Consider the following 25,235-nt stretch of genomic DNA (forward strand, 5'->3'; position numbering starts at 1 on the left):
CTCTTGCAAAAATGTGTCTTCCTTTATTTCATAATAAAATTATTTTGTGTATGTATAATAATGCAGAATTGCACCTATATTACATTTGACTGTGTTGCCAAGATATGCTGTTTATAATAGATTGCAGCTTTACTGTAATGTTAATTTGGTGGATTTGTAACAAAAAAAAATGGCCCATTCATTTTCAATGGGATTTTTTTTAATTTGGGGAAAAATTTAAAGTCACGGAAAATCATTGAATTGACAACTGATTGTTGTGGGGTCATTGCTACCCCCCACCGTGCCAAGAATAAATTGATGAAAAGTGGTGTCGAATTTTATCAAGTGTATTCCCACAATTAAAAGACATGCATATGTGGCTTTCATAAGGTCTGAAAAACCTGATATATATATATATATATATATACTGTACAATCCTGAGTCTAGTGTACAAAAACACAAACGATGCTTCTCACTGACATTCTACAAAGTGCAAAAGACCTGAGTAGTCAGATCATTGTTCACAATCTACGTGCATTGCTTACATCGGTTGAACCTGGAGGTTTTTCAGCTAAACGCAGACAATAGCAAAAAGGTAGAATTTGATGACATTCCCATGCTTCTTTTACCGTTTAGAAAAGGTGTAAAAAAAAAAAAAGGCATGCACAAGTGCGTGCTGATGTGGACAGATATAAAAGGAAGTGTCTGTTTAAAATGCAACAACATACACAAATCACAACAAGGTATGGAAATTTGGCTTTCCGGCGAAATTTCAGGATGAAGCTAAAAATCCTTTACATTTGAACTTGGACCTTCTTGCGAACGCACGTCCAAGGTTTCATTCCTTTTTTTTTTCCCTTCACAAGGAGCTGAAGGGCACAATTCACAAAAAAGTATCAAAACACTGAACATTTCACTTTTTCTGAGTTGTGTAACTGACTTGTCTGGAAGTACTCTACAGCCACAGCCTAGAGAAGATCTTGTATGTTTGTCTAAAGCAGGGGGGTCCCAACATTTTCCAGTGAGGGCCACATAGTGTAAAATGCATTAGTATAAACTTCTATCTTTGTGTGGAAGTGGGAGGGAGTGCAATCCATCGCCATCACTAAATAAGCCGTGGTCGTCCTTCATATCCGCTTAGCTCTTGGTGAGATGCAGTTTCCGTCCGAAGTACTCCGGCGCGGCGTCGAGCAGCCAATCGGCGTCGACGAGACACAAGTCCCTCATGTAGCAGCGTGAGGTGTGCAGCAGCTCGTTGAAGACCACGTACGCCGGCTTGGCCTGGAAGAGGACAGAGGAAGGGTGGATGGCCACCGACTGGTGAGCGTCCAGGGCTAAATAGGTGCCGTCGGGTTGAAGCTCCGCCGCGTTGATGAACATCCCGTGGGCGAGGCACTGGCGGACCTTCCCTGTGTCGGAGCCGCATGACTCCAGCTTTAGATTCAGCTGATGGAGCAAGCAGAACGGAATTCATTAGAATTTTATCTTCTGTATTGTTAATTAATTCAATAACCAAGACGACCAATAACGTACAGATATGAGAGGCAAAAAGAGATGATGACTGTGTTGTACCTTAAGGCAGATTTCTCGGAGTTGAGCTTGGACCTCTTTCACGAGCCCCATGTTCCTGCTGTTGACAAAGTTTTCCCGACACCACTCCTTTAAAAAGAAACGCAGCTCGAAGTCGGTCGTCTGATATCTACCACAGCTTATTACAAGCCATCTTCCTCACCTTATTTCCGCTGACTTTCTTGAACGCTCTGTAGATGTTGAGGAGTGTCATGTGATCTCCTTCGCTGGACGTGAACTTCTTTCGCACGGCCAGCACTTCCTCTCGCCGTGCCGGAGGGTTATAGAGCACGGTGTCCACCGACAGCAGAGACACGATGCTGAGAATCTCGTCTGAGCAGGAATAGCTGGGGGACAGCAGGATGGTCTACGAGGGGAGCGGAAGTGGACGTTATATATATTCCAAGAAAAAACTGCATCTCAGTTTTGTGATATTGGTTTAAAAATTAAAAAAGGACATATTTTTGGGACGAATTTTATTTAAAAATTTCCAAATATCTTAACTTTTTTCAGTCATCTTTGTAAAATTATTATTATTTTATTTATTATTAATAATAATAATTAAAAGTTGTCATGTTTTAAATATTGTAGACATAAATAATAATAATAATTATTATTATTTACTAATAATAATTATTATTAAAACATGACAACTTTTTCATGACAAGTTGTCATGTTTTAAATATTGTAGGAGTAAATAATAATAATAATAATAATTGTTATTATTATATATTAATAATTATAAAAATAGTTGTCATGTTTTAAATATTGTAGGAGTAAATAATAATAATAATTATTATTATTATTTAAATAATAAATAATAGTAAATAATAATAATTATTATTATTATTTATTCCTACAATATTTAAAACATGTTTGTTTTATATTATTATTATTTATATTTAAAACATGTATTATTATTATTATTTATTCCTACAATATTTAAAACATGTTTTAAATTTTAAATATTTAAAACATGTTTTAAATATTGTAGGCGTAAATAATAAATAATAATAATTATTATTATTATTTATTCCTACAATATTTACAACATGACAACTTTTTCCCAAACTTAATTTGACTAAAATTACATTATACTTCCTCATATTTCAAGTAAAAAGTTTCTCATTTTTATATTGAATATTTTGATAATATTATAGTAAAATTGCTGCAGGACACACGTTGGACACCCCTGATATATAAATTCCTCGGAGTACTACCTTGGCGTATCTCGGCTCCAGAGGGAAGTTGGACATCCTCTTTCCCAAAGCGGTGAGGAGAACGTGCCCCTCGTTTCGTTCCACGGCCCCCAGCAGCTCTAAATGCTCCACGGCTGAGCGAATGGCCTCTGTGGTACAGCAGAGACATCGCGGATGTCAGCGGATGGAGGAATGCTTTGCGGTTCGTGACCTGTTGCGTCTTACCTGGCGAGGGCTTGGACATGAAATCAAAATTGAGCACATCTTGAATCCCTAACGCCATGAGCTGTAGCATCACGCTGGCTAAGTTGCACCTGCCAAAGGCAGCAGAAGGAGAATGCAGACTTTATGCGTATATATACACCGGTACTTAAAAAAAAAAATCACCTCTGAATCTCGGGCACAGTCATGGGGATGAGGTTGTCAAATTCCTGCTCAGTGTAAAGACGATAACAAAATCCTGAGTCCTCCCTGCCAGAACGGCCTGCTCGCTGCCATGCCTGCGCTTTAGAAACCCGCTGCACTGCCAGGACCTCCAAGCCGCTGTCTGGAAAAAAACACATTAGCTTCAACAATTACACAATCACAAACAACATTTAATGCTCACAACGAGATTTTGTGATACTAAAATGTAAGCTGAATACTTTCCATGAAAGGCAGCTGTTTTCTATTTGTTTATTTACCCCATCAATTCACGTTTTGGCCACAGTGGGGCAGCAAAACCAACAAAAAAACTGTTAATAAAAAAACCGTCCACAAGGTGGCAGCAGTGCATTTCATAAGAGCTCTGCATGCATGTTTCCCATTGAAATAAATATACATGCTCAGCAGCAACCAGGAAGGCGAAAAGGCATACCGCTGTGTTGCGTTCACAAACACACGCACACCCATTATCTTACCAGGGTTGAAACGTTTGGCCTTCACCATGCCTGTGTCGATAACGTATTTGATCCCGGATATTGTAACTGACGTCTCGGCTATGTTAGTCGACAAGATCACCTTCCGACAACCCTGGAAAAAAGCGGAAAGAGAAGCATTGACTAAAATGATAAGAAGCAATGTGAAAATAAACGCATCATCGTTTGGACCCATTCTTACCTTTGGAGCTGCCTGAAAGACCCGCAGCTGCTGGGTTGGGGGCAAGGATGCGTACAGCGGGACGACCACCATGGGTCCACAGCTGTCTGGCAGATGCTTGGCAATGTCTCGGCACGTCCTGGCGAGGGCTTCGATCTCCTCCTGGCCCGTCATGAAGACTAGGATGTCATGTGATGGGGGCGCTTCCTGTGCAACGACAGCCTCATGACCACCATTTTCAATATTATATTCTCATATTCTACTCTTATATATTCAAATATACTACTCTTTTCATGGGTCAACACAAAGGAAACGCCACTTTGATACGATGTACAGCTTGCATAGCAGTGGAAATTTACTGCCATGTTTCCTCCTGCAGGTCATGTGACCTGTTTGTGTTACAAGACGTTAGGTGTGAACGGGTAGCTGGTGTGTTAAATTTGGTGCTACCGCTCTCAAACTCGGCTGCACGGCAGTCGAGTGGTTATCCCACCTTCGGCCATCTCTGTGTGGAGTTTGCATGTTCTCCCCGTGCATGCGTGGGTTTTCTCCGGGTATTCCTGTTTCTTCCCACATTCCAAAAACATGCTAGGTTAATTAGCGACTCCAAATTGTCCATAGGTATGAATGTGAGTGTGAATGGTTGTTTGTCTATATGTGCCCTGTGATTGGCTGGCCACCAGTCCAGGGTGTACCACGCCTCTCGCCCGAAGACAGCTGGGATAGGCTCCAGCAACCCTTGTGAGGATAAGCGGTAGAAAATGAATGAATGAATATTGCCAAAAAATAAATGTACAAAAAACACTGACATTATATATATAATAATTTAAAAAAATACCTAAAATATGAATTTAGATGTATTTTGATTTCTATTAGTTTCCATATTTTTATCTATTTTTTAAATATGAAAAATAATTTTATTACTGGGCTGTATGGTTTCCTCCCACATTCCAAAAACATGCTAGGTTTTTACTAGCATGTGGTGACTCCAAATTGTCCATAGGTATGAATGTGAGTGTGAATGGTTGTTTGTCTATATGTGCCCTGTGATTGGCTGGCTACCAGTCCAGGGTGTACCCCGCCTCTCGTCCGAAGACAGCTGGGATAGGCTCCAGCACCCCCGCGACCCTCGTGAGGATAAGCGGTAGAAAATAAATGAATATTCCAACTTGCTAGTAAAATGATGTTATTTTTTCTGCTAATATAACCCCAGATGTCCCCGCAGCCGCCCTTTGGACACCCCTGGTCGGTGCTATAAAAAGATCCTGAAACTGCAATAATTATGTTCTTAGTTATTAACATGGATGGACCAAATTAACATGAACCAGTTTGGTCTGCAATATATCTCCTTGAGCATAAAACATAAAGATAATAAGCCAGCTTTCATGGATGACTCAGGGAATTAAATAATATTCAGAAATCAGAGGATTTTTCAATGAAAAAAACAACATTAATGGAATACACAATAGTAGTTAATTAATCCTATTCAGCCTGTGTTCCATTTTAAATCCAGTTTATGCGTTTCTTTCCACAGAGAGTAGATATTAAAGACTACCTGGTGTATCTGGAACACGGTGACAAGAGCAGCTTGCAGATAGTCGGACTGAGGCTGCTTGGTGTAGAAGATCTGAATGGGGTGTTGTCTGCCTTCCAGGTACAGCACAGGTGACTTGTTGAAGTATTCAGAGAACAGGTCCACATCCATCGTGGCCGACATCACGATGACCTGAGCACAAAAACGGTTGGAGGCAAGAAACTGAGCTAAAGGAAATATATAGGGAGTAAGGCCTCTTACCTTCAGAGGAATCTTATCAAGTTCTCTGCGTCTGCGTTGCGCCGTTTTAACCACTCCGAAGAGTACGTCAGTGTGCACCGTGCGCTCGTGAGCTTCATCCAGGATGACTACGGTGTAGCGCAGCAGTAAGGGGTCACCAATGGCCTCACGCAGAAGCATGCCGTCCGTCATGAACTTCAGCTTGGTCTCGGGGGATGTGACATCCTCAAATCGCACCGAGTAACCCACCTGGCAACACGATAAGGAACAATATTAGCCAACAAATAGGACTACTTATGAATATAAGGCACTGATTATTGGTGAGGGATGGATGTTTGCTTGGTGAGAATAAATCAAATTTGCCCAAAATAGCATTTTATTTATTGTCAAAAAATTGTGGAAAAAATAAGAAATTAAAGAAATTAAAAATTGTAATTCCAATACCGCCACCTTTCTCGTTTAAAATTCCGTGGCTTCACTCCTTCACAGCCTTTCCAGAATGTATTCATGAATGAATCAGCACTGTTCTGTGGTCAGTCAGAAAATATTCATATTTATATATGCATGTTATTATAGCTACTATATTAGGTAATATGGAAAGGTGATCATACAAGTGTTATTTCACGTCTCGAGGGCTGTAACAATATTAAAAATAATATTTAGAAGGTTGAAAACAGCTTTTCCATGGTCGAACTACAAAATGTCCCATTTATAAATAATCAATCCTACTTCGCAGTCATTGACTTTGAATTGATTTTGCGAACTCGCGATGCAAGACAGAATTGCAGAAAAAGGGTCCATTCCGCGGACGTACCAGCTTGCCAAGCTGCGTCCTCTTCTCCTCGGCCACCCTTCCTGCCAGCGAGATAGCGGCCACTCGGCGGGGCTGAGTGATTGCAACTAGGCCCTGGCGTCCGATCCCAGCCTCGTACAGGAACTGGGGAATCTGCGTGGTCTTCCCTGAGCCCGTCTCGCCTGGCAACAGAAGTTGTTCCAGTCAAAAACATGGCACGTAAAATATTACACATGAAAAGATGACAGAGAGATGCTATGCTTTCATGTATGGTGGATGAATAGACCATACTGGGAAAAGTATACTGGTTCAACAACTGGTTTTTATGGTTTAAATGAGGTACAATACACCAGGTACAATAATAAAATAACAACACAAGTTACTGTGCAGACGGCTCTAATAATATTTAAAGGGGATCTATAGTGCCAATTTTCCCACCCTTTGTATGCTGTTATTGTCTCCTATAGAGCAGCTACACACAATAACCCACACAGAACATTTTTTAGATCTTCCAGAATCTGCACCTATTGTTGTGCTTCCTGCCAAAACGGTTTGTTTTAATTTATTCCATCCAAAGCCCGCCTATGGGTATGCCCACTGCGCTGTGATTGGTCACACGCCCAAAGTGCTGGCTAACTATGAACCATTTAAGGAAGCCCGCCCCTCTGTGACATCACAAAGGATTGGTTTTACCCCGCCTTTTCAAACCGAGCATTTTGAGCAATCCCAAACTTCTTATAAGACTCACTTCCAAATGCGCAAACCTAATTATCTGAAATTTTGTTGTGGTTTAATACAAGAATATAACACTTTAACTACATTTATTGGTCATAAAAGTGGAAAAAGCATAATAGATCCCCTTAAAAAAGATTGTAGACGGAAATATTTCATTTATAAAAGAATCCTATTTTGAGGGATTGTAAATACGGGACAATTACGTCTATATTGATACTTTCTACTTTTGAGGATGCTTCACTAATTTGATAGTAATGCAATAAAGGATGTTCCTGTTTATGACATGATGGAATTAAACTAAATCAGTTAGCTCAAAACAAAACATTTCTTCGCAGCCCTGAGCTAACGAGGCGTGCCGTGTGTGACTTTACCAATGAGGATGGCATTATGGAGCTGTCTCAGTTGGCTCACAAGCTGAGTCCTGGCTTGGTAAATAGGAAGTTGTTTCCTTTGGACTTCAATCGGTGTGATGGCTTTTGCCTTCCCGGGCAGCAGCATGCCAGGTTTCTGCTTGTCGAGGCGGAAGAAAACGGACGCCGGCTTAAATTTTTTAGCCGGAGGATGATCGGGATCATAGGGCATGATCTCGAAGAGAAGCTTTCCTGAGAGCACAAGCTGTCTTCTCTGTGCGGTTGTTTTGCTAACGCTAAAAAAAAATGGCCCACGAGGTAAAAATCGTCGCAAGTGTTTGACGTCATATAGAAAGTAGGGCACCCTCAATTCGGACTGCAAGGTTTATCTCACGGTCAGTGATAAATATTCTGCGTTAACAAATGTAACCATGTGCAGTTTTGTCACGGTTTGAGATATATTTGTATGGAAAACTGTATAAAATATGTATATCACTGTGGTTTGGATACCGAGTAAGCCTTTCCCAACTGTCTTCGGGCGGTAGGTGCGGCACACCCTGGATTTGTCAGGAGCCAATCACAACGCACAAATATATAAACAACTGTTGGACACACCTATGGACAGTTTGGAACCGAGGCGTCCAAACTTCTTCCACCGAGGGCTGCATACTGAAAATGAAAGAATGTGGGTGGGAGGTGGGGTAAATTGATATTTCTATATATTTTTTTTATTTTGATTTGATTAAAAAAAAACATTATCCCTATTTAAAGGCAATGGTTTGTTTTATTATTAGTTATTTATGTAAAATGTCAGCTTCTTCTCTTGAGATTTTGCCTTTTCGCTCAGTTTTTTCTGGGTGTTTTGGTTAAAAAATGTATTTCTACAATGGCCGCCGGCCAATAAAAAAACAAGCTGCCAAAGGTCAACAAAGGTCATATTTGGGACACCCCTGGTTTAGAATCTCCAATCAACCTAACATGCATATTTTTGGAATGTACCAAGAGGCCGGGTCACTCAGAGAAAAGCCAAGCATGCACAGGGAGGACACGCAAACTCCACATAGGGATGCTCAAACTGGGATTCAAACCCTCAACAAGTCTTGCAATCGCTTCTCGCAAGTTCTTAATGACAACTGACAAATTTCATAATAGAAATAAAACACAAATACTCAAAATAATCCCAAAGTCAAACCCGCAGCATGCTTTGCAACACACTACATTCATGTACACAATAAAGATGGTACATTCCACTTGCCCCCTAGCAAGTAAGTAATGACAACCGCCACCTCGGATGAAATAAATCAACAGAAAGACTCAAAGAAAGACTGGAAATAATCCACCAAGTGTTTCCTTGTGTCATTAAAAGCACATGGAGTTGTTCTTTTCACCTTTCTCCCGCACTGCTAAATAAGAATGATTAAACGATCATTAGCATCCAACATAGCCACGCTTGTCTGGAACGTGTCAGTAAATAACCTGCTCTTGTTTTTAGTGGAAATACTTTGCTGTCTGGCTGCAGCTCAGTTGCATTTGTCTTCCCCTGACAACAATGTTTCTGTCCTCTTTCTATAATCATTTCATATTTAAACTGTCAACTTGAGTAACAGCTACACTTTGCCTGGTGTGACTGCAATAGAATTCTTTAACCCTGGGGTGTCCAAATTTGGTACACATAGCAACAAATGAAAAGATGCAAGGGCAACTTTGATATTTTTTTTAAGCAAAACATGTAGAAATGCTAAGAAGTTATACTGTGTATATATATATATTTAAAAAAAAACTGTTATGTTAATTGGCAACTCCAAATTGTGTACCCAAAGTCAGCTAGGATAGGCTCCAGCATACCTACAACCCCAATGAGCGGCATAGAAAAAAAAATGGGTGGATGGATGCATCTCAGCTTTGTAACTGAGGTGGAAAAGCCTATTTTCGAATTAACTCTGGTTTTTGCTCTTTTTCACCCATTTTTGCTATGAAAAAATCTAAATATTTAAACTTTATTCTTAACTTAAATAGTATTCTTAAATGTTCTTTTCATAAAATTATGACTTTATTCCCATAGTTTGACTTTTATTTTTGTGACTTTATTTTTTATTTTCTTTATTATAATTTTTTCTGCAACCTAATTTCCCATAAATTATAACTTCATTTGTTGTTTTCCATCTCATAATATTATGACTTAAAAAAAATGGGCATTAAACTAAGCCAAGTTACGAAAGAGTATTAGGGACACATTGAAACCAAAATAACCTCAGATTTAGAGACTACAGTTATATAATAAAGTTGTACATAAATTAAAAAGTCATACATTTATGAGAAAAAAAAATATACAAAAAGTCAGAATATTATAATTTTTTCTGCAACCTAATTTCCCATAAATTATAACTTCATTTTTGTTTTCCATCTCATAATATTATGACTTTTAAAAAAAGAATGTTTTTTTTGTTTAATATTTCAAGTGATATCATCTGAAACTGCATTTTTATGCTATCAGGTCGATAATTATTGGTACAGTCCTAAAAAAAGAATATAAATTATTTTTCCTCCTAATATTTTAGTGTTATTGACTTAATTTCAACTTTTTCTGAATTTTTTTTTTGTCTGCTGATTTTTATTTTTATGTTTGCCGCTTGTTTTTTTTTTGTTTTCTTGCTAAATAATATTTTTAGAATGTGATGTGTGCCATTAAAAAAAAAACAACTGAGGGCCACAAATGGCCCCCGGGGGCATCCGGAACAATGACCCGAGTCCGTCTAATACTGGAAAACACACACCTAAACTGTAACAACTCCTTGGCGAGGTGAGGTGTGTGCATGATTCCGAACGGGCGGATCATATTAACTTTAATAATCAGCTGACTTTTTCCCCTTTTTTGAGTGGCGAGATATCACTGGCGGCATGAAAATGTTCTTTTGTTCATTCGTCTCAATTCTGCGGTGCCTAAATTCCTATCAGTGTGTCTCCCATAGCTAAACGGAGTGGGAATTTGACCTGAGCCATTTTTTGAGGGGACAAACATTTTGTCATGTTATATCCAAAGTATATATACAGTATACGTATATATTTCTATACCACTTCCTTGTTCTAATGGTTGTACATTACATGCAAGAACCTCCCAGAAGTAGAGAAATGTATGTGCCCCCCACACCACACGAGGATGAGGACACGAGGAAGATGGCTTAACGTCTGCGAACAGTGACACGAGAATATGCAAACAAGCAATATGTATTTGTCTTGAGCTCGCGCGGCACCTATCTCCGCCTTGCACGCAGGAAGAGGCTGTCAGTGGGATAACGATAAGGTTTGATTACTTAAAGAGAGCCCTTGCCATGCAGGAAGAGGGTGTCATAAGGTTCGATTACTGCAAGATCCTGTGCTTAGGTGCGGCAACTGTTGCGTAATGCCATAAAATTCAGAGAAAAAAAAGTGAATGTTTGCCTTCAGAGGTACAATAAAGATGGAGATGTAGGATGAACGTACAGATCCACAAGCTGGGGAGAAACGAGGGAGAGCGATAGAGAGAGAGAAGGAGAGAGAGAGAGAGCATGGGAGGGAGGAAGTCCACGTTTCAGGACTTCTCATGAAGCACATCTGACATTCCTGATGAGAGGAGAGGAGGCAGCGGCGAGGAAGTGAGGGGTGTGCTTCTATGCGAGTGGGGTGAGGAGACCCTGGTCTCTCTGTGGGTCAGCCGCCTTAAAATGAAGAGCCAAATCACCAACGCCCTCTCCGACTTCTTTTTCGAGTATGAGACCCCACGGCAGGTTCTGGTCAGGAACAGGAGAGTCGGGGTGGTGTGTCGTCTCATCCAGCTGGGCGTCTTGGCTTACATCATCGGGTAAGACTTTTTTTTGGGAAATGCGGGGGGGGGGGGGGGGGGGGGTGTCTTCTCTTGCGAGGCTGAGCTTGTTAGACAGAGACTGTCTTCAAAATGACCCCCGAGGGTGACCTCGGAATTCCGACAGCTTCCTCATCCGAATGGGTGCTTCTGTTGCGAACGTGTCTGCAAACGGAAAAAAAAAGCCGATGAGTCATTTTTCAAGTTGAGGCAGCGTTGCTTGCGTTGACCACTCGCCGCATGCACACACGTGCACCAACTTGCAACGTACGACGGATGGACGCATTTACACGATTGTCCTTCTTCTCCCAAGAATGCAGTCTGCTTTCTTTTGCAACACTTTGGAGGAGGACGGGATCTCGCTTTTTTGTTATTGTTAGTGTGGAATGAGAGCACTCGTGTGTGTTTATGCCGAGGAGCTGCGTGTGACAAACAAGCTGGGACATAAGCTAACATAGATCATAATCGACTGCTGCCCAATTGGCTGGCAAACAGCGTCGGGACCTGTTACCTTCCTCCTACCTTTGGTTTGTTTGGGCGTTAAACTAAGCCAAGTTACGACCGAGTATTAGGGACACATTGAAACCAAAATAACCTCAGATTTAGAGACTACAGTTATATAATAAAGTTGTACATAAATTAAAAAGTCATACATTTATGAGAAAAAAATCATACAAAAAGTCAGAATATTATAATTTTTTCTGCAACCTAATTTCCCATAAATTATAACTTCATTTGTTGTTTTCCATCTCATAATATTATTTTATTTATTTATTATTTTTTTTGTTTAATATTTCAAGCTACTAAATTAACTAGGGGGCGTCACGGCGGTCTCGTGGTTAGTGCGCAGACCTCACAGCTCGGAGACCAGGGTTCAATTCCACCCTCGGCCATCTCTGTGTGGAGTTTGCATGTTTAGATGTTCTCTAAATTGACCATAGCTATGAATGTGAGTGTGAATGGTTGTTTGTCTATATGTGCCCTGTGATTGGCTGGCCACCAGTCCAGGGTGGGATAGGCTCCAGCACACAGTCGCAAATTGGAAAATTTTCACAAAAAAGTTGTAATATTGTGAGAATAAAGCAAACAAAAGGCCACAATGTGTACCGCTACACTACAAAAGGCAACACCGTGTACCACTACACTACAAAAGGCAACACTGTGTACCACTACACTACAAAAGGCAACAGTGTGTACTGCTACACTACAAAAAACAACAATGTGTACCGCTACACTACAAAAGTCAACAGTGTGTACCGCTACCCTACAAAAGTCAACAGTGTGTACCGCTACACTACAAAAGGCAACAGTGTGTACCGCTACACTACAAAAGGCAACACTGTGTACCGCTACACTACAAAAGGCAACAGTGTGTACCGCTACACTACAAAAAACAACAATGTGTACCGCTACACTACAAAAGTCAACAGTGTGTACCGCTACACTACAAAAGTCAACAGTGTGTACCACTACACTACAAAAGGCAACAGTGTGTACCGCTACACTACAAAAAACAACAATGTGTACCGCTACACTACAAATGTCAACAGTGTGTACCGCTACACTACAAAAGTCAACAGTGTGTACCACTACACTACAAAAGGCAACACTGTGTACCGCTACACTACAAAAGGCAACACTGTGCCACTACACTACAAAAGGCAACACTGTGTACCACTACACTACAAAAGGCAACACTGTGTACCACTACACTACAAAAGTCAACATTGTGTACCACTACACTACAAAAGGCAACACTGTGTACCACTACACTACAAAAGTCAACATTGTGTACCGCTACACTACAAAAGTCAACATTGTGTACCACTACACTACAAAAGGCAACACTGTGTACCACTACACTACAAAAGTCAACACTGTGTACCGCTACACTACAAACTGTCACAATTTTATTGTTTGTCATGCATTTATTAATGTGTACATTGTCTGGCGATATGGCCGCCATCCTCCTTGTCCATCAAGGAAGACGAAGACATTGTGGTTGCGATGCTACCATCTCCAGTGAAGTAGAAGTCAGCCCCTTCAGTGCGCCGCTGATTGGCTTGTAAGATAACTTTGATTTCATTTACATTTCTAATTTCACCAAGTCTGCGAGAGAAGCATAAATGTGGACTTTCTGAAGCTCCAGTGACATTTTCTTCCCAGTGCATGAAAATTCAACAGTTTAGCGAGCATACACACACACACACACACACACACACACACAGCAGGCGGTGTTTTGCATAAATCTTTCCAAAAATACAACATGAAAAGGAAGAGCGTTTCACCCAAAAAGTAATCTCCTTGAATGGAGGCAGAAAGTGATGCACGTCATCGACGGCGGGCGGTCAGCGCAAACGAGACATTCTTCCAATTAAGTCCCTGAATGCCACATTTAAATTGATGCAAAATGACAATCAGGATTGTTGGAGGTTGGGGATGTTTAAGACAATGAGCGCTAATCGCAGCAACACAGAACGCTGGGAGAAAAGCCCTCAGCACATCAAGAAGCCTCCTTTCTGTCTCGCCTCTCCCTTCCTGCCGCAGCAGACACACATCTCCCTTCCGCTGCTGGTCGGGAAGATTCTGCCATTTTTCACGCTTTCTTTCTTCTTTTAATGGCTTTCCACTGCCTCCTTAAATCTAAACTTTCATAACAAGAGGAAGCGTTTGCCGTATTTTACATACAATTATTGATGGTAACAGCAACGGTACTGTACTGGAACTGTATGGGGCGACGACTTGACCCATGCTTGCATGCATGTTTGCCCCTTTTTGGGTGCGTCTGGGGCCCCTGTTGAGTCTGTGAGATGTTTCCTCTGTTTTTTTTGACCAGAAAAGTGCTTTAGAAGCAAGTTGAAAAAAACAGAAAAAACCGACATACTAACAACCCCTTACGTTTTTTTTGTCAAAAATCACCGCCCTCGAACATTGGCATTTTATGTCCTTTTTGGGTGCTTCTGGGGCCCCTGTTGAGTGTGTGAGATGTCTCCTCTGTTTTTAGGATCGGAAAAGTGCATTAGAAGCAAGTTGAAAAAAAACAGAAAAAAACAGAAAAAAACTAACCCCTTGTGTTTTTTGTCAAAAATCACCGTCCTCGAACATTGGCATTTTATGCCCTTTTTGGGTGCTTCTGGGGCCCCTGTTGTGTGTGTGTGAGGTTTCCACTGTTTTTTTGACCAGAAAGTTGCATTAGAAGCAAGTTGAAAAAAACTGAAAAAAACAGAAAAAACTGAAAAAAACTAACCCCTTACGTTTTTTGTCAAAAATCACCATCCTCGAACATTGGCATTTGATGCCCTTTTTGGATGCTTCTGGGGCCCCTGTTGTGTGTGTGTGTGTGAGGTTTCCCCTGGTTTGTTGACCAGAAAGTTGCATTAGAAGCAAGTTGAAAAAAACAGAAAAAAAACAGAAAAAAAAAACAGAAAAAAACTAACCCCTTACGTTTTTTTGTCAAAAATCACCGTCCTTGAACATTGGCATTTTATGCCCTTTTTGGGTGCTTCTGGGGCCCCTGTTGAGTGTGTGTGAGGTTTCCCCTGGTTTTTCGACCAGAAAAGTGCATTTGAAGCAAGTTGAAAAAAACAGAAAAAAACCACTAACAACCCCTTACATTTTTTGTCAAAAATCACCGCCTTCAAACATTGGCATTTTATGCCCTTTTTGGGTGCTTCTGGGGCCCCTGTTGAGTTGAAAGTTGCATTAGAAGCAAGTTGAAAAACCCCCAGAAAAAAACGACATCCTAACCCCCAAGTTGTCTTAGAATATATTCCGTCTCTCATCTGTGCAAACTTTATCAGTCCATGCTCAAAAATTAGTTAGGAAAGCTCCCGTTCTGTGGAGACTAGCTCTCCCAGCCTAGGGCTGGACTAAGGTTATGCTCAAACACTAGATAGGACAGCTCATTCACTTTCGCAACACCTAAAAAAAACCCCATTTCCATCCAAATTCGTGGAACTCCTGCAAAATCAGGCATCTTACCCGGGAGGGTCTGTATTCAGGTGTAATATTTGAACTTTAGCAAGCATTTAAATGAGAAGACAGTGACATTATGCAACTCCAGTGAATCACGTGGGTGCAAGGTGTGCTGCTGGAGTGTAATGTCAACATCACGGGTACACATGTCCTTGCCTGTGGGCTTGGATGCTTGCCTGGGGTGTAGCTGGAGAGCGAGGTGATGACAGGCCTGACCGCTTGTATCCTGCGTCCTGTTCAGGTGGGTGTTCATCTACGAGAAAGGCTACCAGTCTACAGATACGGCCGTCAGCTCCGTCTTCACCAAAATGAAAGGGGTGGGCTACACCAACGTGACCGGAGACGAGAGAGTGTGGGACGTGGCCGACTATGTCTTCCCGCCGCAGGTCGGTGGCTCTGATCGTAATGAAGACCAACAAGAGGAATCAGTGTTATTGTTTGGATCACAGCGTCCAAAGTTGAAGCAACCTGTCGGAGTACATGAACGTCACGCCGAGCCGGTCTAAAAACATCTAAACATTCAAACTTTGGCTTCATTTGATGCCAGATGCAATCAGTGACGACACATACGAGGCGAGCACAGATTGGTGTCCTTGTGCTCCCTTCCTATAAAGAACAGAGCAAACAGCCTATGAAAATATAGACTGTAGTCAAATATACTATGTTTACCTAAAATGTTACTAGGTCCTGTTAACTGTGGGAGACACAGTGATTGTCTTGTTTGCTTTAATATTCTGGGCGCAGCCCTTCCAGCAGGTCAAGGCTGCTTTCAATAAAACACGAGATAGAAACTTGGTATACTATGTACATACATGTACAGTATATACAGTAGTCCCTAGTTTATTACAGTTCATTGGTTCCAGGCAGGAAGTAAATTTCCACAAAGTAGGATTTCTTATTTATAAGTGGAGTACTTACACACGGAGAGCATAGAAAACCTGTTTACAACCTTCGAAATATGGTTTTCGATATTATTAGAGCCCTTGATACATGAAATAACACCCCTATAGTCATCTTTACACTTGTAGTACCCAATATGGTAGAATTAATAACAGAAAATAAGTGCCATATTTGAATGAATGCCTTAAATAGACCATTTAGCAAAAAAAAAAAATAATAATTAAAAAAAAATAGACCATTTAGCCATTTTTAGATTTGCAAGTGCTGGACTTACACAGCACACAGCATCAAAGGGATAGAGAGATCTAAGTTGATGTATAAAATTGATTACATTCATGTTCACAATTGATTATACATATGTGTCTGATATGAAACTGTCATTTTTTTCAATATATATCTCCTTCAACTGTTACTACAGGGAGATTCATCCTTTGTGGTCATGACTAACTACATTATAACTGAAGGTCAGAAGATGGGAACGTGTCCTGAGGTACGTGGTACGTGGGGGGGGGGGGGGGGGGGTGCACAGGATATGGATGAATGTAGTACACATTCTTCAAAAAAATCCCCAAAACAAATAAGGAACAAGAACCGGGCCACCATTAAATGTACACAAGTACACACAATCTATACTGCAAAACCACTGCTCAATCTCTGCAACCATTCTGTCCAGTGGACAGTCATCAATGATATAATAATCATTATTATATTAGTCATTAGCCTATTATTATTACTATCATTATTCTTCTTCTTCTGATTATTACTACTACTGCTAGTAGTAGTAGTAGGCTAGTATTAGCCTGCTTATTGGCTTGCTTATTAGCCTGCTTTTGCTCTATTATATGACATTTGTCAGAGATTTTTTTTGTTAAAAAAAATCAATAAAAACTAAAAAAAATCAACAGTAATCAATTACATAATAATCATTATTATAGCCTGCTTTTGCCCTATTATCTGAAATTTGTCAGAGAATTTTTTTTGAAAAAAAATCAATAAAAAATATTCATTCATTCATTTTCTACCGCTTTAAATATAAAATATAAAATATAAAATATAAAATATAAAATATAAAATATAAAATATAAAATATAAAATATAAAATATAAAATATAAAATATAAAATATAAAATATAAACAATTATTTAGGGGGGACTCAAGAACATTTTAGGGGGGGCTGATGACAGCCTAATGAAGCCACTGGCACTCACATTCATACCTATGGATGATTTACAGTCACCAATGAAGCTAACATGCATGTTTTTGGAATGGGGGAGGAAACCAGAGTACCCGGAGAAAACCCACGCAGGCACAGGGGAGACTGTGTGGCCAAAATGTAAAATATTTCAATTTTTCAACAGGAGAGTATGAACAGTGGAACCCACTTAAGTTAATCACCAATCATTCATGTTCGCCAGCTTATCAATTCTGATACAGTATACTATATAACTGTAGTTAGTGTCATCTAAACAAATACCTGTATACTGCATATATCAGTATAAGTACTTGGATGACTCTAACTAGAGTAATTATGCTATATTCCATATAATTATGCTACAGTATAGAAATAAACTGACCCCAGTTCATTCACTGTTCCCAACAGCTTCCAGGCAAGCACAATTGCAGCTCGGACGCCGACTGCGAAGGAGGGACTTTCAAACGTACGGGACATGGTAAATCCTGACGGCCTGAGAGTGTGTTTGACCGCTTCAGTCGTCACTGAATAACCGTCTTGTCTTTCTGTGGAGAAACAAAGATCGCTTGAGATCATTGCCTTATTTGATTTGGCCGCCGCCGTAAGCCCTTGTCAAACTTGTCAAAGCCTTTTTAAGACGTGATGATGGTCACGGGACGGATGAGATAAAACATCTCACCTGCACTGTGTTTGCAAAATGGGCTTTGGCCGCTGACAAGTCTTGGATGCATGTGATAATGACTCACGGCTGTTAAACGTTGCATCTCTCCTTCTATTCCTAAAAAAAAGCAATGTCCTTGCCACTGGACATTGTGTTCACTTCTATCTTGTCTTGTTGCTCGCTCAAGCGTCAATGAAACCCTGCCTTAAGCTAGTAAACATGTCCACATAGGCATAGGCTCATAGTGTAAATGTTGCTGTAGCACTAAAACAAACAACCGTGCACACGAGAGCTACTTTAATAGGTTCAAATTCATTACAATTTATGGAAGGTCTTTGGCCTTTCATGTACCGTTCATGCCAAATTAACAAGAAGAGTCGCCGATGTTTGTCCAATTGGGCAAAAGCATTGCTGCATCACTAACTAGCAAGAACCTGGAGCATGGCTTCTAGAACTGGTCCAGTACACGATGAAGCTGCTCGCAGCACGGAGCGATATAACGTCAGGGCAAGATGAGATAAGATATGGGAAGTACTTGTCAGCATTTGCTTCACATCTCGCTCGCTCGCTCGCTGCCGTTGATGCTAATTAAAGATAAGTGGAAGAAGAACATTTCTGGAGTGGCGTGTATGTGTTCGTTTCTTCTGCTTTTCAAAACAAACAGTGCCTGATTAGTGCCGCAGTGATGATGGATATTGTTGTCTTGTCGTTTCAAGGGCAAATGACCGGCGTGTGTGTCAATGCCACAAAGACCTGTGAGGTTCTGGCTTGGTGTCCTGTTGAGAACGACCACAGCATACCGGAGTAAGTGCAAAACATGAGGTCTGTTTGCATAATGATGCTTTTTGACCGAGGCTTGTTAGTTTCATTTTGTGCAACGGTAGACATGACACGCCTCACAACACCCATCCATCCATTTTCTACACCGCTTATCGTCACTCGGGTTGCGGGTCTTTGGGCGAGAGGCGGGGTACACCCTGGACTGGTCACCAGCCAATCACACGTCACATATAGACACATATATAAAACCCACACAAGCACGAGGAGAACATGCAAACTCCGCACAGAGATGCCCGAGCGGAGATTGGAGACCACTCCACCATCGTGCGGCCCCCTTCCAACAACTATGTTTCATCATATCTCATTATATTGATGAACAGACGGGTCTGAACATTCACTAAATATGCCATACCTGACCCTGATAAATAATCATTTCCACTCAGTAGGATTCCTAATTTTATATTTAAAATATGAATATTTTTAAAGTGACAGGAAAGAAAACATGTTTACAAAACGTCTAGAGCCCTCTAGACACAGAATAGCACCCCTAAAGTCACCTTTACGCTCATATTACCTGCTATAGTAGACATAATAAGAGAAAATATGACATGTAAGACATAAATAAGACTTGTACTTGTGACAGGAAGTGAGGTCAGGAGTTCAGTGTTTCATCATGCAGCTAATATCTCACTATATTGATGAACAGATATGTCTGAACATTCACTAAATATGCCATACCTGACCCTGATAAATAATCATTTCCACTAAGTAGGATTCCTTATTTTATATTTAAAATATGAATATTTTTAAAGTGAGAGGAAAGAAAACATGTTTACAAAACGTCTAGAGCCCTCTAGACACAGAATAGCACCCCTAAAGTCACCTTTACACTCATATTACCTGATATAGTAGACATAATAAGAGAAAATATGACATGTAAGACATAAATAAGACTTGTACTTGTGACAGGAAGTGACATCAGGAGTTCAGTGTTGAGTTTTAGCTTGGCGTGGGCTACCGCCACAACAGTAGGGTGTGATAAGGATTATTGTGCCTGTTGTGAAATCATTATTCATCACATATTTTAGTTCATTTAGCCTTTTTATGCTTGATAATACTTAAATTCAGGCAAAAACCAAAAACTTAAATATGCATATTTCTGACTACGAATAGCCTATATTCAACCAGCAAAGATCCATGATTTATTCCATTGTATTTTCTGGCAGACCTGACGCTTATGAGGTGTGTTAAGAAGCAAAGTTACGATGCCATCTACTGTACGGAGTTGTAATGACAAACTACACAAACACCACAGATAAATGAACGCATGGAAAACACTGATTATTTTTCCACTCTGGTTAAAATAAATATTACCTGCACGATGGATGAGATGCTCATCTCTTCTTGTTGTTTTTTTTTTTTTCCATCCAGCCCCCCTCTGTTGATGTCTGCAGAGAACTACACACTCTTCATCAAGAACTCTGTAACGTTCCCCATATTTGGCGTAACAAGGTGAAGGACCTCCTCCTCTCTGTTAATATATGACCAAATCAGGATGCAATGTGATATTAAACAATAACAGACATCCATTCATGTGTTGAAGTGAGGCAGGGGTGTCCAAACTTTTTCCACCGAGGGCCACATACTGAAAAATGAAAAGATGTGAAGGCCACTTTGATATTTTGGAAGAAAAAACTGAATCTCATCAAGAAAAGCCTATTGTTAGTATCAAATATCAAAGGAAGTGTAACAAATAAATTGGATGGTATTGCTTCTATTGCTTGTATACGGAATTGAACCTGCGGTGAAATATACACGACACCGTATTTTTGTGCTTTTGCAGGAGTAACCTAGTGGAGGGCATTGATGCAGCGTATATCAGCAAGTGTCTCCATCATTCCAAGGAGGCTCCACTGTGTCCTATTTTCCGACTGGGAGACATTGTCAAGGAGTCTGGATTCAATTTCCAAACTATAGCAAAAGTGGTGAGTTTCATACAAAGGATCTACCAAATGTTTGTATTTTTTTACAATTTGAACTAAATTTTTTAATGTATGGAATTTAGCAAGCCCTGCAAGATCAATAAGAATAATTAATCGAATAATTAATGGTAGAAAAAGAGACTAAATGAGGAAGAAATGATTAATCAATCATCCAATAAATTGCCCCATTATCTGATTGTTCTCCTTAGCCATCATCGTTGCTTGTACAGGGGTGTCCAAACTTTTTTCCAGCAAATAAAAAGTCAATAATGGTTAGCCGCGGCCCTAAACGCAACCAAAACAATGACAAAAAACTGCTGCTCACCACAAATCATTGACGTACCATACGTCATGTTCTCCTCGTGTGCAAGGGAGGCGCCATCGGCATCGTGGTTGACTGGACGTGCAACTTCGATGTGGACGTCAAACACTGTAAACCCACGTACAACTTCCACGGGCTCTATGGGAACCCTGCAGAGACAGACAAGGCCAGAGCGTCAGTCGGCTACAACTTTCGGTGTGTAAATACGTTCCACCATCAGCACTTTTTTTTTACGATTAGTACTCATCATGCTAATGAACTGCTTTAACTACTTTATTCTGAAAATCTCATTGTTATTGAATCAATGTGGCCCTAATACTTCAGTGTAAAATGGAAATATGTATAATTTCTTTTGAATGTCTTCAGGTATGCAAAACATTACATGGAGGACAAGGTACAGAAAAGAACCCTCCTTAAAGTGTTCGGCATCAGGATAGACATCATCGTGCAATCACTGGTAAGTCCCACTTAATTGGGTACGCCTACACAATAGATAACTCACTCACAACACGCTTGTCAACCCATTAGAAATCGTCATTAATCGATATAACGGTCAGCATGTCATCTTACAAGAATGCTAAATTCATCACAGAGCAACTTAACACTCATTGGTTACGGCTGAAGGGGTGCTGCAATGCTTTCTCTGTCCACCAGAGGAAGCCAGAGGAGCACAGAGGGAGGCTGACGTCATTGCAGCGCCCCGTCGTGCTTGTTATTTTTGTGTTCTTTATGTTGGCATAGTTGTTTGGATATTTGAGTTGTCACAAAAGCAAAAAATATTTGTGTCAAGTTGGGCTTGAAATATATATTTTCACAAATAGCTCTTTTCTAGTTGGGAACTGATATTTTCCTAAAACTTATCGACGTTCTGATTACTAACAAGGGGTTGTCTTTTGAAAAATGGCCGGGATTGAATGAGTTCATTAATATGTACGTAATTTGGTTCAAAAACCACACTAGGTTGTGAACTGAGGCCCACGTGTCGATTATGCAAGTGTACCTAATGTTGTGCTTGCTGGTTTTCCTGATAACGCTATGCTCTGGATTCACAGGCAAGAAAATTTGACATCATCCCAACACTGACAGCAATCGGCTCCGGAGTGGGCATTTTCGGAGTGGTATGTTTGTTTTTGCCTTTTTAGGAAAATCAACCATCCATTCAATTGTTCATTTATTTGTTTCAGGCAACTGTGGTCTGCGATTTGGTGTTGCTGTATTTGCTCCCGAAAAGAGAATTTTACAAGAACATGAAATTCAAATACACAGATACACATGCACAGGTGAGATCCCAAGCTTTCAAGACAAACGCTATTAATTTTTTGACCACAAGATGGCAGCAGAGACATTTGTAGGGAACAGCCCACTGGTTGCAAACACTGTAGGAAACATGAAAACACATCAATGCAATATATTTTCCCATAATAACATTTGCTTCATGCAGTTAAAAGAAGGAAAAAAAACAGGCAGCGCATTTTGTATTTACAGACCGACAGCGAATCACTCACTTTAGACACAAGCATCTTTTACGCCAACGAAGCCAAAGCAGGACAAGCTCAAGACACTGCTCAGTCACATGTGAGTGTAGACAGACTATAGATTCTTCCTGCACATCCGGTGTTTCCCATACACTCATTTATTTGTGGCGGCCTGTCGGGTTGTGAATAACAAACCGATGCAACCGGATATCTACGTAGTTTGACAAGTGAGCGATACGGTCTCACCAATAGGGGACGCCTGGATCGATAACACTCACTCATAAATCTTTTTAGATTAATCAATTGTAGAAAGATGCACCGGGTATCTGAGGACGAGGAACCGGTTGACAGTTCCATCATTTCAAGGAGAGCCTGGGGTGTCGGCGAAAGGAACGACAGGAACAACATCAAATTAAAAGCATCCATTATAATGTAAGATTGTCTACTTCAACAAATCGAATCGTTGTGTGTTTAGAATATACCATTTTTCAATCATATCATCCATCATAAATTTACATCCCCAGCGGCCTGCCACTAATACATACGGACCGACACAGATTAATTAACATTAATCTTAACACAATCTTAACACATTATGACAGGACTGTCCGTGTACCATACAGTAGATGGCGCTGTAAGTTTTACTCTTCGCTTTGTTTCCCCCTACCACCGCTCAAGCCAATGCCACAGATAGATTGCAGTCCTGTGGGAAACACCGGTGCCCGTCATGTTCAGCTTTCCGCCTATTTGCACTACCTGAGCGTTTGATTTCCTGTGCTTGTATGCTGCAGGACCCTGACTCAGAGGCGGGCAGCACAGAGACAGATGAATCAAAAGTAAGTTTTTTTTTTCTAACGAGAACATTAAATTACAACCATCAACAATGATCACTTACCTGTTGCCTGTGTTGACCATTCTTCCAATAGAAGTGACCACCGTGGGGGGAACTATCACCGTAATGGCGGTGTTATTTTACGTCATGGACTGGTGGAATCTCCCAAAAAGGCCCAACAAATCAACACAAAGGACAGAAAAAATAATTCTTCTGACTGAGACGTCATCTTCTGGCAGTGAATTCCTCAACAACCGTTGTTACAAGCACCATAAGCTACAGAATATGTGTCGAAATGTACACATTTGGTACACATCCAATACACCAGCTGTATCGTCAATTCTGAGATTACAAAAACGCTCAGTTTTTTATGAAAGCCCGTTTCAGCCACTGAAAGACAAACAAATCCGAATGGTAAGTCATAATTTAATTATGAGATAACAATTATGAGAATTAATCAATAATTAAAAGATAAAAAAAAGTCTCAATTACATACAAACTGCGCATGTGCTACCCTCTTGCGCGTGCGCAGTTTTGTATCTCATAATTTCGTTTTTTTTTTATTAAAAATGATGACTTACCATTGGGATATTTTAAACGATATAAACAGGGTTTAAACGAGCTTCCATAGTTTTTAATAATTAATAAACATGTATTTTTTCTGCTGTTTGTTTCTCTGACCAGCGGCACACTGTAGTTCCTTTGAGGCTGTACACAATGGCGTCGAAGAATGGGGTAGGATGAGAGAGAATGTTTTCGTAAAGTTTTTAAGATTTATTTAATTTCAACATTTCCTTTATGAAAGGTTACGCCATAAATGTTAAAATAAAATAAATTTCGCTGTAAACGTTCAATAACAAGGTTGCTTTAATGAACTCCAGACGGTCTGACACAAGCTACACCCACCTAGCAAAAGTGCTAAATGGTTCATTCCACTTTGTAGCGTTCAAGGTCGTCGAAAAAAATTGCAAAAAGTTTGTATAGGCATTTGTGCAGGGGCCTAGAGTTTGGTGCTACAACCTTGGCTGCAATGTACATTTACAGAAATAACTTTTTTCGTATTTTGCTCAACACCGGTGCAATAGTAGTCAACAAATGGTGACCATACAATACTTTGTGCCTTTTCATTTGGCATAAGCACTTTCTTCATAATGGCAATTTTTTTTTCCCATAAGCACTTTCTTCATAAAGGCAATTTTTTTCCCCACATACTTTGGATGTCATTCAAATGTGCGAGTGTACCTAATGAAGTGTCCCAAAAAGGTATCTTGTGTCATCCATTTCCTGCCACTGTCCAGGTTTTATGATAACAATGAAATTCAATAAAAGATGACATATTAACTACAAGATTATGTGTCAGCTGCAGAGGAAGCACAAATATAATAAAAAGGATTCAAGGTTTCATTTTTATTGTCTCTCAAATCAAAGTGTAGAAAAGGCATGCAAAAATAGCTTTATGTTTACATATATATATGCATATAAAAGTACATATTTACAGTGAGGATGTGCCAGGATTCTGTTCATACAGTAAATACATTTGTATAACGACAGGTATAAAGACAACACAGAACGTCAACATCTCATCAGGACAGTAAAATACAAAACAGCTCACACATATAAATAGGACCCATTTATCATCCATTTCCCGTAGACGTATGATTTTCTCTCTTCCTTAAGAACTGCAGTCACAAAAGGAGGCTAAAAAAAGAATCGGGATACCTCCTGCCAAATCCCATTCATGTGATATTATTTCTACGATGTAGTGAAACGACTAGAGTTGCTGCTGGGTCAAGATCTGCCAC

The 25,235-nt window shown here is 40.1% G+C and overlaps 2 protein-coding genes and 1 long non-coding RNA gene across 5 annotated transcripts; 1 reads left to right on the top strand and 2 right to left on the bottom strand.

Annotated features, from left to right (window-relative positions):
• Positions 1-841: 841 nt before the first annotated feature.
• Positions 842-9,115, bottom strand: dhx33 (DEAH (Asp-Glu-Ala-His) box polypeptide 33). Its single transcript, XM_058087772.2, has 12 exons — positions 7,498-9,115; positions 6,413-6,573; positions 5,620-5,847; positions 5,380-5,550; positions 3,846-4,031; positions 3,647-3,758; positions 3,135-3,294; positions 2,973-3,061; positions 2,769-2,896; positions 1,712-1,915; positions 1,552-1,638; positions 842-1,425 (listed from the first exon to the last, which is right to left on the bottom strand). The coding sequence occupies exons 1-12, from the start codon at positions 7,706-7,708 to the stop codon at positions 1,117-1,119; spliced, it is 2,046 nt and encodes a 681-aa protein (XP_057943755.2). The 5' UTR covers positions 7,709-9,115; the 3' UTR covers positions 842-1,116.
• Positions 9,116-11,069: 1,954 nt separating this feature from the next.
• Positions 11,070-24,835, top strand: p2rx1 (purinergic receptor P2X, ligand-gated ion channel, 1). Of its 3 annotated transcripts, none has more exons than XM_058087783.2 (14): positions 11,070-11,314; positions 15,531-15,675; positions 16,608-16,679; positions 17,790-17,847; positions 18,759-18,846; positions 20,254-20,334; positions 20,666-20,807; positions 21,176-21,321; positions 21,493-21,583; positions 22,179-22,244; positions 22,311-22,406; positions 22,612-22,701; positions 23,393-23,437; positions 23,528-24,835. In XM_058087783.2, exons 1-14 carry the CDS (start codon positions 11,178-11,180, stop codon positions 23,531-23,533), a joined length of 1,263 nt encoding a protein of 420 aa, XP_057943766.2. In that variant the 5' UTR covers positions 11,070-11,177; the 3' UTR covers positions 23,534-24,835. The 3 variants fall into 3 exon arrangements, with proteins under 3 accessions (XP_057943766.2, XP_057943765.2, XP_057943767.2); XM_058087782.2 differs by having other exon boundaries at positions 11,071-11,314; positions 17,790-17,859; XM_058087784.2 differs by lacking the exon at positions 22,612-22,701 and having other exon boundaries at positions 11,074-11,314; positions 17,790-17,859.
• LOC144894532 (uncharacterized) lies at positions 15,254-21,545 on the bottom strand. The gene is made up of 4 exons (XR_013625136.1): positions 21,130-21,545; positions 20,197-20,353; positions 17,764-17,926; positions 15,254-15,685 (listed from the first exon to the last, which is right to left on the bottom strand). It is a non-coding gene; the product is annotated as an uncharacterized LOC144894532 (long non-coding RNA).
• Positions 24,836-25,235: the final 400 nt, after the last annotated feature.

This window comes from Doryrhamphus excisus, linkage group LG21 (assembly GCF_037039965.1).
Source record: "Doryrhamphus excisus strain RoL-2023G ecotype Guam linkage group LG21, RoL_Dexc_Guam_v1.1, whole genome shotgun sequence".
NCBI lineage: Eukaryota > Metazoa > Chordata > Actinopteri > Syngnathiformes > Syngnathidae > Doryrhamphus > Doryrhamphus excisus.

Excerpts from the sequence above, each read along its gene's own strand:
- dhx33 (XM_058087772.2), bottom strand. The coding sequence starts at position 7,708 with ATGCCCTATGATCCCGATCATCCTCCGGCTAAAAAATTTAAGCCGGCG. Across the intron at positions 3,295-3,646 it reads GGCCAAACGTTTCAACCCTG|ACAGCGGCTTGGAGGTCCTG; the intron begins GTAAGATAATGG and ends GTTTTTTTCCAG. Across the intron at positions 3,062-3,134 it reads ACTGTGCCCGAGATTCAGAG|GTGCAACTTAGCCAGCGTGA; the intron begins GTGATTTTTTTT and ends TGCCTTTGGCAG.
- p2rx1 (XM_058087782.2), top strand. The coding sequence starts at position 11,178 with ATGAAGAGCCAAATCACCAACGCCCTCTCCGACTTCTTTTTCGAGTAT. Across the intron at positions 15,676-16,607 it reads ACTATGTCTTCCCGCCGCAG|GGAGATTCATCCTTTGTGGT; the intron begins GTCGGTGGCTCT and ends CTGTTACTACAG. Across the intron at positions 22,702-23,392 it reads AAGACACTGCTCAGTCACAT|GACCCTGACTCAGAGGCGGG; the intron begins GTGAGTGTAGAC and ends TGTATGCTGCAG.